General features: G+C 47.0%; 1 protein-coding gene across 1 annotated transcript; it reads left to right on the top strand.

Annotated features, from left to right (window-relative positions):
• The first annotated feature begins 550 nt into the window (after nt 1–550).
• LOC148214526 (ceramide synthase 4-like) lies at nt 551–10,156 on the top strand. Its single transcript, XM_088151044.1, has 10 exons — nt 551–746; nt 1,616–1,733; nt 2,151–2,269; nt 3,123–3,180; nt 3,491–3,541; nt 5,520–5,612; nt 5,948–6,076; nt 6,683–6,789; nt 7,955–8,111; nt 9,683–10,156. Exons 1-10 carry the CDS (start codon nt 577–579, stop codon nt 9,896–9,898), a joined length of 1,218 nt encoding a protein of 405 aa, XP_088007170.1. The 5' UTR covers nt 551–576; the 3' UTR covers nt 9,899–10,156.
• Nucleotides 10,157–12,461: the final 2,305 nt, after the last annotated feature.

Here is a 12,461-nt window from a genome sequence, read left to right on the forward strand (position 1 = left end):
GCTGATGTGTATTTTTGGCAATTTCCTGGGTGTATTGCTGCACTCTGCGCAACATTTGATAATTATTCGGATTAGAGAAGTACTTTATATTGGTTCTATTCTTAGAGTAAAAGCGGTATGTATTCAATATTTGTATCTGCAACAGAGAAAGTGGGAACTCACCTATTTTTTCTCTCTTTTTCTTTTCCTTTTCTGCACGTTTAACTTCTTTTTTCTAAACTTTTCTCTCTTTGTTTTTTCTGTTATCTTATGTTTCATTGTTTATCGAAAATCAATAAAGGTTAAGAAACAAGATAATTCTGCCGTGATTCTCTTTGGTAGAAGAGGGGGCCGAGGGAAACTCTGGCAGGCTTTCAAGATTATGTTGTGACACTTCGTCACAGCAGAGTCCAGTAGTCCTTGCGTGGTCTGTTCCCTGACCTGGCCTACCTCCAAGGGCTGCTGGGAGGTAAGGAAGATGGAGGAGCGCTGCTCCCCTGAGCCTCGGCTGGAAGGGCTGAGAGAGGACCCTCCTTCCGGAAACACTCCTGCAGCGCCCCATCTCACCCCCTGCCTTTTTCTCTCCTCCCCAGGGAGATGGCGCAGCTCACGCGGTGGCTTTGGAGACAGGAGTACTGGCTACCTCCAGGGATCACCTGGGAGGACATGCAGGAGACGGAGAACATCCACTATCCCCAACCCCGACACCTCCTGCTCGGCCTCCCCATCGCTGTCCTGCTGGTCGCCCTCCGTTTGTTCTTCGAAAGGCAAGCTCTTGGCCAACGGAAACTGTTTGGAGCGAGCTTTCCTTCCCTCCCCACCCAAAAGCCTGACGTCTCTTGAAACAGTGGACGATCCCTTTTTTATACCTCGCTTTTCGCATCCATTTTTCACAAACTGAATTTGACAATAACGAGAAGCAAGGGAAATTGAAAATGACATCATCATCGTCATCATCATTCCTGACATTCCTTATTGATCCTAATCACCTCCTAGTCCAGAAAGGGCAGAATTGGGGCACAATGTGAAACTCGGTCAAGCCCCCCCCCAGTCTTGGCTGCTACCAGTTCCTTGAACAGGAGCCACAAGTCCGGGAGGACCCCCAAATTGCGCACTGGTCCTGTTTGGGGCAGTGCAGCCCTGTCCAGAACAAGAGACGGAGAATGGCCGGAACCAGGGGGACCCAGAACCCAAAGCCACTCAGTCTTGCTAGGGTTAATCTCACTCCCGATATTAAAGAATGCATTCAAGAAATATATTCCTTATCCATTTTTGAATGTGTTTATACTGTAAAAATGAGAAGACAGAGCAATATGTTTGTGTATGTTCTAGATTTAATTCAGAATACAGAATACAGAATAATATGTTAAGGGACTGAGCTCCTGCTATGTTCACATTATACTCCCTTAAGTGTGATCTTAATCACTATTATTCAAATACTACTTTATTCTGTCGCAGCCGTTGTATTCCTTATTATAGTTCACCAATTTTTTTGACAAGCAGCTGATGCTCAGGAGCCTTGTTTTCCTTGCTTTGGTTTCACGTGCCTGTTCCTGAGCAGAGCGTGAAACGTGGAAGCCAAGGGCCGGCTAACGTTAGCCAGCGTTCGTCTGACCCCAGCCGTTCCCTTTCCCAGGCACATCGGCGCGCCCCTGAGCAGAAAACTGGGCCTGCGAGAAAAGGTGCGGCGGAAACCTTCTCCAAACCCCATCCTGGAAGCCTTTTACAGGAAGCGGAGGAAACGTCCCCAAAAGGTGAGTTTCTTCCACACGTGTTGGAAGGTGTGGCTAAGGGAGCTAAAACTCTGGCCTTTGATAAAATACTCCTGATTTTCACTGGCCTTATAAAGTAGACACTGGCTGATTTAAAAGCTGAGTAGGGCCGGTCATTTGGAGAGACCTTGGATGGGAGGCCACTAGTGGATCCAAAGGCTGTACATCAGAGAGAAAATTTGGAAAAACAACCCCGAAGAAGGGAATGTGGGATAAGGAATTGGAGCATCTAAACCCGTTCCATTTTGGTATCAAGGGGGAAAAGGTGCAGGGAGATTCTGCAAAGCAAACTGCTTCAGTTTCCCTTTTTAAAAAGGGGGGCTGTGCCTTATCCCAGCAAGGGGGTCTCGGGGTCGGATCTACAGCTCCTCTGACCTGCTTCTGCGTCCTGCGTTCCAGGAGGAGGTCAGCAGCTTGGCCAAGCAGTGCGACCTCCAGCCAAGGCAGGTAGAGAGGTGGTTTCGATGCCGCCTGAATCAGGACCGGCCCAGCTTGACGAAGAAATTCTCTGAAGCCAGGTGAGTGGGAGCTGTTGGGGCGGGGTGGTCAACGTGCAGCCCGTGGGCACCGGTGCACCCCTTAGTGCCCAGCAGGATCTCTGTCCCATCGGACCCTCCAAGAGGATTGTGAATGATTCCAGAAGGAGGTTTGTGTGATGCAAAGGGAAGTGTTATAATATGTGCAGCAGTGCCTTTGGCCCCCCAAGCAGTTGAGGGCCCCATTGGGTTGTTAGAGAGCACATCTGGTGGGTGGTTTGTGACTGGCCGTGCCAAGGAGGGCGGGCAGTTTGTGGACGGACAGGCGTGTCTCCTACTGCAACTGCTGAAGAATCCACCCCCCGTATCCCCAGTGCTCCATGTGTGATCCCCAACTGAACCAGGTGTCTAGCCCTGTTAGGATGTGGGATTGGGTTCTCATTTGGAAGGTAAACAGGGTCAAACCTGGTTAATACTTGGATGGGAAGAAATCCCAGGTCTGTGGGCTAGAGTGGAAATGGGAAAGTATCCGAGAAAAGAGCAGTGCTAGCCAAAAAATGAAAATCTGTAGAAGCCACCATGACTTCACCAGGAGTTGACGAAATCTTCATTTTCAGTGTTTATGTAACAATCAGATTCAGGGAAGGGAAGAGGAATTTTGGATTGTTCTAGAGGTCAGAATTTGGACCAAGCGGCTCAAGTACAAGAAAAGCTAAGCATTGGAAAACTTCTTCCCTCCTTCAGAAGGTGGAAGTGAGGGCCGTTGGAGCAGGGAATGTCTTGCACCCAGTCAGCTGGACTAGATGACCTTTGCGTTCCCTTCTAGCTCTGGAATCCCTGGATCTCCCGGCTTGCTGTCCAATATGCCCTGATGTATTTTCTGATTGTTTTCCAGCTGGAGAGGCATCTACTGTTTTATTTCCTTCTGCACGGGGTTGGCCGTCCTTTACGATGTGAGTTCCAGCTCTTTCCCCACTTTCATTGGTTGTTGTCAAACAAGAGAGTTTGCCGTGTGTAATTCAGCTGGTGACTCTTCCTCTGCCTCCCGGCCCCCAACATTTCGTGCTTCCCTTTTGGGTTAGAAAACGTTGGGAGTGCAGGAAAGTCTCCATTGTTCATCCTCTTTCAAACCTTTTAGTGACCACAGTTGCTTTTTCAAGCAGTGGTCTCCTTTCCCTCCCATCATCCCCTTAAAAGGCAGCTCCAGGGAAGTGTTGGTGGGCTGGTATGACGTGATTCCTAATACGTTGTGTCTTCTTGCAGAAACCCTGGTTCTGGGATCTCCGCCAATGTTGGGTTGGGTACCCGCAGCAGGTAAGGAGTCAGGGAGACATTTGAAGGAACATTTCGATGGAAATTGTTAATCAACTAGCATCCCCCTTTGCAAAAATGGCATGAAACTGCAATGCATCCTGCCTTTCCATTCATAGCATTTATTCAAGCCTTAAAAATTCAATTATTTCCATTTCTTACAGCTACAAAGAAACACTCCTGAGTGATTAAACAGTTATAAGGAATACCACATGAGAACAAGTGCAAGCATAACAGGCACACGTTGTCCGGGGCAAAACCATGGGATGGTGTGGTCAGGAGGGGGAGCGATGAAAATTAGTGTATACTAGCCAGCCTGAACCTAGAGTTGTATGCAAAAGTTTATACATGTCAGTGAATCCCTAAGAGTACAACAGCTGAAACAGGTTCTACATGGTACGAAGTTGAATACCACACCTTTCTGCAAATGTGGATGCCTGTTTACTATTTCTGAGCAGTTGTGTACAGATTCAGAGTAAGAAAATGGTGAATGTGGTAGATGTAGAATTTTGGATGTTCTTTGCACCAGGACTTTCTTCCTGGTTTGGAATTTTCCTACTGTTCCTTTCAGAACTCTCCTAGCTGAGAAAAAGTTTTCAATCTGCTCGCCTGCATTGTTTAAGGTCTCCCCCAATATTTTCAGTGATATTTAGGTTTAGGGACCAAGGTGGCCATTCAATATGCTCCCCCAACACCTTGCTCAAAGCTCTAGTGATAGAAAATTGGCTGTGCTGAAATGAAAGGTTTCTGCCGTTAGTCCCTCACAGCACTCCATCAAGTTTTCACGGAACCATAAAGTTCTGCAGGAGACAGTGGAAAAAAATGGTTTGGACCATTGTCTTGCTGAACTGTCTCTTTTCAGCTTCAGTTCCTTCCCTGGCTTTGGGACTGTTCCTTCTAAGATATGTTGATATTTTGTTGAATCCATTCTTCCTTGTAGCCACACAATGTTTTTCAGGCAATGTTTGTCATAGATGAAATTTCTCACTGGGGGTGTTTAGTTCTCTCTCTTTCTCTCCCCTCTCTCCTTATCTATCACTCTATCTCTCTCTATCAACTATCTATCTGTCTATCTCTCCATCCATCCGTTCACCCATACTTCCCGAGCTTTGCAAGAGTGAATTATCCTCATTTTCAAATGCTCAGACAATTGCTTTGAAGAGCTCATGGTTGCTGAAAACAGACAAAACAATAATTGTAATTTGAGAGGTGGGAAGGAGCAGAGTATTTGCAAAAATTTTCAAAAGCAAGATTAGAAAAGGTCTTAGGAAGATCCTACAGGAAATGTTTGGACCCTGTGGTTTATGGTCAAAGAGGTGTTACAAACTACTGGTTGAAGTCATAGGATCATAGAGTTGGAAGGACCGTAGAGTCTGTCTAGTCCAGCCCCTGCTCAGTGCATCATTCAATGTTTTTCCAGACCCTCCAGCCTTTGCTTCCAGCAGCCTGTTCCACTGCCTGACATCTGGTACAGTCACAGCATTCCTTCTAACTTCTAGCACAAGCTGACGGTTTGATCAGGGTTGGCTCAACTTTTCCATGCAGATAGAATAGAGAATCCCTTGAGGTCTGCTCTGACCTCACAGCTTGACCGATTCATAATTCATCTTTACATATCAAGAATGTACACGTGTGGAAGATCTGGCCGCTTGTGTTGCTGTGGCCTCTTCTCACGCTCACATCTCTGCCACGGACCTCCATCCCCGTCCCGGTGGCCCCCTTTCCTGTCTGGAGCATTGCACCAAAAAAGGGGGAGGGGGCTGAAAAGGAAAAGGGAGATAGAAATGAAATGTCAAGGGAAGACCCTGCTTGTAGGGGCTCTCGAGGACAGTGTTTCTCACACCTGGGACCTTTAAGATGTGTGGACTCCAACTCCCTGAATTCCCCAGCCAGCCCTGCTTTATCTTAGCTTGGGAAGCTGAGAGCTGGGATTGCATGACGCCGTTTCTCTTCCTTCCACCCGTCCCCTTGTGCGTTGCAGCCTCTCCAGCCCAGCATCTGTGGCTACTACCTCACGCAGTTCTCCTTCTACTGCTCCTTGGTCATTATGCCGCCTTTTCAAGTCAAATGGACGGTGAGTGGTCTCTGGCGGAAGAGATCGGTCCGGCTGGTCAGGAAGCCCCATTCGGATCCAGGAGGTAACACGGTTCCTCCTTTTGGCCCACAACCAGCATTTGTGCCTTTCAGTCGATTTAAGTGGCTGCCCATCTCGCCAAGGAGACTCTGGGCGGCTAATTTTAAAACTGCAGAATCAATCAAATGAAGAGAAAAAGTGAAAAACGAGGGCACTAGTTGGGTATATCTGCAGATGCAAAACATTCCTCTCTAAACCCCTTCCCCATAATGGGGGTGTCTGGCCCCCATGAGCAGCTACAAAATCCATCAGTTGAATCCTCTCTCTTGCTGCAGGACTTTTGTAAGGAAATTGTCCACCATGGGGCCGCCCTCCTCCTGATGAGTTTCTCATACTGCGCCAATTACATCCGTATCGGTTTGGTTGTCATGATTATACACGAACCTCAAGATGTTTTCCTGCACGTAAGTTAATGCTCAGGAACACTCCTCCTCTACCCCAAGAAGGAAGAACAGATTCTTCCCCTTCTCTTTTTGAAAAAAACCTCTTTCATGTTCTTTGGAAAAAGGAAATAAATCAAGAAAGGAATTTATACTAGCCTTCTCTTTCCTGTAGCCCTCCAGGTGTGTTGAGACTGGCTAAATTGTTGGTGCCGTAGTCCCAATTTAAAGGCTTGTTTGAAGGAAGAGAAACAAATGCCTAAACAATTCAGAGATAGCATCAGCGTGCAAAGCGATTCAAGCTGGAATTGTTTCATATTTCAGATGCCCAGTTTTCAGTCTGAAACAATGACTTTGCACTTGTTCTGCATTCAGCACCGGAGGTTTGGAACAGGTTTGAGCTGCTGGAGACTAAGACAGGCTTGTAAGCTAACCTATGGCCATGTTTCTCTTGGGCATTTACATATTCCCCAAACTACAATTCCCAGCATCCTTCGTGGGAGAGAGAAGATGGGCGCTGCAGTTTAAATGTAGAGAAACCTGAACCCGAATCCTGAAAGTCAAGTCCTTTCACAATAGGAACCTCAGCCGCTCAACAATTTCTGCTTCTTTCTTTCTCTTTTTCCCCAGTTCGCGAAGATGTTTAACTACCTGAAGTGGCAGAAGACTTGCAACACCCTCTTTTTCATATTCACAGCATTATACCTCTTCAACTGCCTGGTGTTTTTTCCATTCAAGTACGTTTCGGGAATGCATGCAGAAAGGGGGGCGGGGTTTGATGGCACAGTTGCAGCGCCATCTTGACTTTTTTGACACCCCCACACACCTTGGGACACCTCAGCTTGTCATTGCTCTCTACAAGTAGCAGTTTGAACCTCCATGTAGCCCATCAAACCACCAGAAGTGGGAGGTGACATCAAGGCCAGGAAAACTCCTCAGGTTGCAGGAGTAGCAGTGATAATTTTCGGGAAATAAAAAGTCGGTGGTTGAGGGAGGGAGGGGGACTGAGGGACTAAACGGCCACAGAATGTCTCGTTTTGCAACTGCCTTGTTTCGCAACCATTCGCAGTTACGGTGGTGATGAAAAAGTCACTTTGCCACCTGTCCTTACATTGATGACCTTCGCCGGTCTGTAAAGCGAAGGAAAGTTGAAGGAAGATCTTAAGCGCATAGGCGGTTTCACTTAGCGATTTCTTTGCTTACCGACCCAGTTGCCGGTCCCAATTCTGGCTCCTAAAGGAGGACAATCTGTGCTCGTTTGGTGTGAATGAAGTGGACGGATATGGCCAATGAGTCATCTGGAGCTCTAACCTGCAGCAAAGCGATGCTTTATTTTAAGTGCCCCGTGTTTCCCAAATCTCTCTGTGCTTACACAATTTTCCCCAGAGTACAATGTGAGGCAGAGGCAAAGGTCCCTGCTGCATATAGCTTACAGCCTAAACCTCGTTCCGCCGTATTTATTAACGGTAACGACCAGCCTGGGCCCTCAACTGCAGCAGAGGTTGGGATACAGGACTTCTTAAGTTAGGGCTGTCAGCGCTGGAAACGCCTGTATCTGCATCTGAGCAGCAGAAGGAGGCGAAAAAGAAAACAGACCAGAATCTGCACCTTTCCTGCCTCTTAGTGGCTGTGCAGATGTGCGCAGTCCTGATCGGGTAGCCCTGACCTAAGGAATGCCAGAAGCCTTGAGAAGCCATTGGACCAGGCAGAGCATCTATTATTCTCCATTATTTCAACATCAATGTTGACTGAAGCCATTGAGATCATTAGTTCTCATTTTTGAAGCCCTAATACATACCGCCCTGCCAGAATTCCTGACCCGATTGATTATCCCAGCCTTAAACAGTGCTGAGAAGCAATACAAGCGTAACCCTTTTCCTCCTCCTTTTTGCACCCCCAAAGGATTCTCTACAACACGTGTTACTATTTCACGGAGCTCTTCCAGCCTTTTTTCGGCTACTACTTCTTCAACGCGCTTCTGATAGTCCTGTACCTCCTTGATCTCTTCTGGTTGTCCTTGGTCATTCGCATGGTTTATAGGTTCCTGATGCATGGCAAGGTAAGGGCAGAAATCGGGCACTTGGGAAGGGGGGAGACCAGAAATTGCTTTCCTTTTACCCTGCTGCACTTTCAGTTCCTCTCCGCTGTCGCGCTGGATGCCCGATTCTTTGGTTCTGCAGATCCTCGCTCTGCCCGGCCTCACGTGCCTCTCCTCCTTGTCACCTCTCATTTCTCCCAGTCTGAACTGTAGATTGTAAGCTCTGCAGGGCAGAGATTTGCTCTGCTCTGCTCTGCAAATTGCCCGCTGCCCAGATGCTGATCATGCAGTCAGTTAAGAGGGGGGATGGGAGAGGGAAATTCAGTGGGGGGTTCCTGTGCTGTCGATCATCCGTCCTGATGCTTGTGCAAGGCTGGTGATGCTTGTGCAAGGCTGTTGTTCAGTGTACCTGGGGCTGTCCAAGGATGGCACCTTTCAGCGCGGTTGGCCCTCCCGGCCAGGACAGGCATCTGTTTGGCTGCCCCATGAGCTTGGGAGACCCAGGTCAGCTCCCCCACCCCTCCCACCCCCGTTTGGGCCCTGAGGAAGCAACAGGAGGCTGGATACCCCTATCACTGTCCCTGCGAGATGTCTGAGAAGGCCACACGTGGCAGCACCCACCCACATGTGAGTGGTGTCGGAAAGGAGGCAACATTCTGCCAAACGTTTTCCACAACCTGCTTGACCTGCATTGCTGAATCAAATAATTTCTTCTTGTCTTCACAAGACATGGAATTGTGAACTAACCCAATTTTGCCATCAAAACACAATGAGAAATAAAGCTGACCACAAGTGACATTAATTCAGCCCAGCACTCTGTGGGAATACCGCAATGAAGTTCGTAGCTGGCCTGGCTTGGCATGTGGGGTGAAGAGAACCGATCCTAGCGCTCTTTCTATTGCCAGCAGCCAGGCAGGAGTGTTGTGCTTGTAAGGTCCTAACAGCACCATGTACACATAAAAGGTGAGCTCGGTGGGTGTGGAAGGACTGGAAACTCTGCAGAGATGCAAAATACCTTCAGGAAATAACTAAAAGGAGGGATCCTCTGCTCCCCCACGACACCCAAGCAAGCACACTAAAACTGCTAAGAAACAGAATGGAGTCGCTGAAAAGGTGGACTGAACCGCTCCATGCTGCAGCATCTCAGTTGCAGGTCCCTCTTGCAATTTTCTAAGGAGTGCCACCATCTTTGTTTTCATCATACCAAATGGGTCCAAAAATGTACAATCCAGAGACCAGCTGAGGTCCAGCAGGATCCCTACTGTGTCCCTCAGCCCCAGAGCCTCAGGAGAGGGGGATGACCATGGTGGCATTGTTGAGGGTTTGGAGAGATGCCAGAGGTGAAATGGATGTCTTAGCCTTGCAGGTTGTTAAAGCCCCCATGCCCCCTTAAACTTGTGAACCCCTCACCCCAAAGAGCCCTGGGCTTGCCTGCAAGCCACGCAACGCCTGGTGTGGCCCTCGGGTTGTACAAAAGTCACGCATCCCCAATGGAAGAGGCCAGTTCTGTGTCCCCCAAAGGTTTCCGCCCTCCAACGGACTCCAGCCGAGCAGGACCGAAGGGCGGCCACAGCTCTGTTTCTCTCTTGCAGCTGGAAAAGGATGTGCGGAGCGACTCAGAGGGCAGCGAGGATGAGGAAGAGGAAGAGGTGGACCAGAAGGCAGAGCAGAAAAACAGCAGTGTCGATCCCCAGCCCAACCCCCACCTGCCCTTCATCACCAAGCGAGCGCAGTTGGAACTGAACAGGGGGGCTCCCCCTCCAGCAGCCACACCAAAGCCAGCCAGCCCCAGCCAGCTGAGCCCGTAATCACTGCTCCCTCCTGCCTTTCCCTTTAATGGTATGTGGGAATGACTTTGTGAGGTGGTGGTGGTGGTGGTGGTGTTGGGGTCGATGCTGGCTGGGGAATCATCAAAGAAGGGGGGGCATAGCGCAGAGCTGCATAACGGGCAGAGAAAGAAAGGAACCTCCCTCACTTATCAGGCTGTAAAAGAGATGGCGGGAGAATTGTACTTTCAGACTTGCAAGATTCTGTCAATGTAGCCTTACAATAAAATAGAATTAGCTGATCTGGTCGTGGTTCCTGTCTGGTCTACCTGGGAAGGCTGACGTTCCCTCTGCTTGCCTGAGCTCCTCCTAGGCCTAGAAGGGCATTGCTCAAGCCTCCCGGCCAAAGCTGTGTGCTTGGTTCAGTCACTCTTGCCTGATCTTCCGATGGCTGCGAGAGCAGCAGCGAGAAGATGCAAAGCCTCTCCAGATGATCGGCAGGATCTCTGGAGTGGTCCTCTTGGGTGGCTTGAAAGCTGTAGAATCCTAGCTCAGAACCCTTATGGGTGGGGTGAGTGAGGAAGATGTGGGTAGCCCAGTCCCAAGAGGGAGATAATGGTCACCCGAGTGATGGTGGAGTCTCATGAGAGCCAGGGCCATGAGTTGGGCAGGGCAGCAAAGGCAGGGAGAAGGTCTGCATGGGGCGTTGGCATCTTGGATCATAGGCGAAGGCCCAAAGCCCCTTGTGTTTGGGGGATGTGGGCAGCAGGAGAAGAAGGCAAGGGGAGAAGGTGGCGGTTTGGAGGCATCTCTGAGAAGGACTACTGGAGCAGAGGCAGGTGGCTGTGGGCTTCCTCACCTGACTTGGGCCTGGAGGAGGCATCTGAACTTGGTTCTACCACGTGGGCCAGGCCACCTCCTCTCCAGGGGAGACGGACCCAATGAATCAAGATGGTATTTATTTATTTATTTATTTATTTATTTATTTATTTATTTATTTATTTATTTATTTATTGAGACCTGGGATGTAACGGTCACCTTCTTCTCCTGTAGCTGGAGCTGAGAATAACCTTTTTGTGTTGTTTTTTATAATTTAATTTTTTCAAAAGAAGCATAAAACACTAACCAAATTAAGATAAAAATAAAAAATAAGAAAAAGAAAATATTGAAAAAATTGAAAAAAGAAAAAACAGTAAAAGGCAAAAGTGCAGAAAAGAAAAAAAAATCACAAAAGAATTGACTTCTGACCCCCTCCACAAGGGATATAAGTAACAATATGGATCAAACTCTTGCTCTAATTTGCTACATAATTGCCATTATTTCGATTAATCCATTTTATTTCTAATAATCAAACCTATACAACATAATTTAATTTTTGTTTATCCCACAAAAAGTTTTTAAAAAATCAATCCAATTAACAGTAAAATTACCCAATGTCTTATCTCAGATCAAAACTATTAATTTCTCCATCTCGGCCAAGTCCTTCAAACTCACAAACCATTATTTCACTATAGATAATATCTTTTGTTTCCACCTCTACGCATTTAAAAACCTTGCTGCTCTCATATATAAAAAATAAAATTATAGATAATGTCATAGCCTTCCACCTTTATACATATCAAAACCTTACTACTATTGTCACGTCTAAGAACAAAAATTGCATAGATTTAATAACAAATATATCTTATCCTTAGTGAACTTTATACCAAAATCCTTAAAACATTGTCACTCAGCTCTGGTCATAAAAACAAATTCCATTAATAACTACTGAGAGCCTCAACATATTTGTCCAATAAATTCACTTTGTAAACCTTTGGTTTACTTTTAAAAAGCTTAAACTTCAGTCCTTTCTTTTAATGTCCCACCAGCTGGTTCCCCATCACCTGCTTGTCTTCTCCCAGAAGCATCTCCAATATTTTCTCTTCATCTCTTCCCAGGAACGGATGCAATACATTACATTTGCAAATCCAAAATAAAAAATCTTTCCAGATCACTCTTCTCCATTATTTGAATGTCCTCTTTGAACATTGTAACATCAATTGATTCCATTGGTGATTCCATTCTAACATCTTTTTCCATATCACCTTTTGGCCCTCTTAAGTCCATATTTAAACCCACAACTTCTTTATTCAGATCACCTTCATAATCCAACGTTTTTTTGAGCTCTAATTCCACATTTGGTTCAGTCTCCACCTTTCTTCCAAATTTAATCAACTTATCCACTTTTTCCTCTATCTTTTTTCCAAGGGACTTAAATCCAGCTCCTACTGGAGCTAGACTTAAAGGAGTTATTTTATCTTCTAGCGGCTGCTGCAAGGGGCCTCTTTTAGCCATTTCTTCTTCTTCTTCTTTCCATTTAGACCACTAAAATGTATAGCCAGATATAGCTAATTGCAAGCGAAAGTGAACTGCAGTTCACCACCTCTGGTGCCTTTCAAGCTGAAATTGCAGGCGTGTGTGCTCACTTCAAAGGGATCACACAGGAATCAAGCTACAGTCTAGCTCAGTTTCTAAAGCCCCACCAATCAGCAGACAGAACTGAACAAACAAGAAACTTCCCCGGAGAAAAGACAAACCTGGTTGCTGCAGATGGAGTTTCATGAAA

The sequence above is a fragment of the Python bivittatus genome, unplaced genomic scaffold, assembly GCF_059951505.1.
Source record: "Python bivittatus isolate LINGU-HERP-01145 unplaced genomic scaffold, Pbiv_v1 ctg000630_np1212, whole genome shotgun sequence".
NCBI classification, from domain to species: Eukaryota; Metazoa; Chordata; class Lepidosauria; order Squamata; family Pythonidae; genus Python; species Python bivittatus.

Excerpts from the sequence above, each read along its gene's own strand:
- LOC148214526 (XM_088151044.1), top strand. The coding sequence starts at position 577 with ATGGCGCAGCTCACGCGGTGGCTTTGGAGACAGGAGTACTGGCTACCT. Across the intron at positions 3,181-3,490 it reads GGTTGGCCGTCCTTTACGAT|AAACCCTGGTTCTGGGATCT; the intron begins GTGAGTTCCAGC and ends GTCTTCTTGCAG. Across the intron at positions 6,077-6,682 it reads CTCAAGATGTTTTCCTGCAC|TTCGCGAAGATGTTTAACTA; the intron begins GTAAGTTAATGC and ends CTTTTTCCCCAG.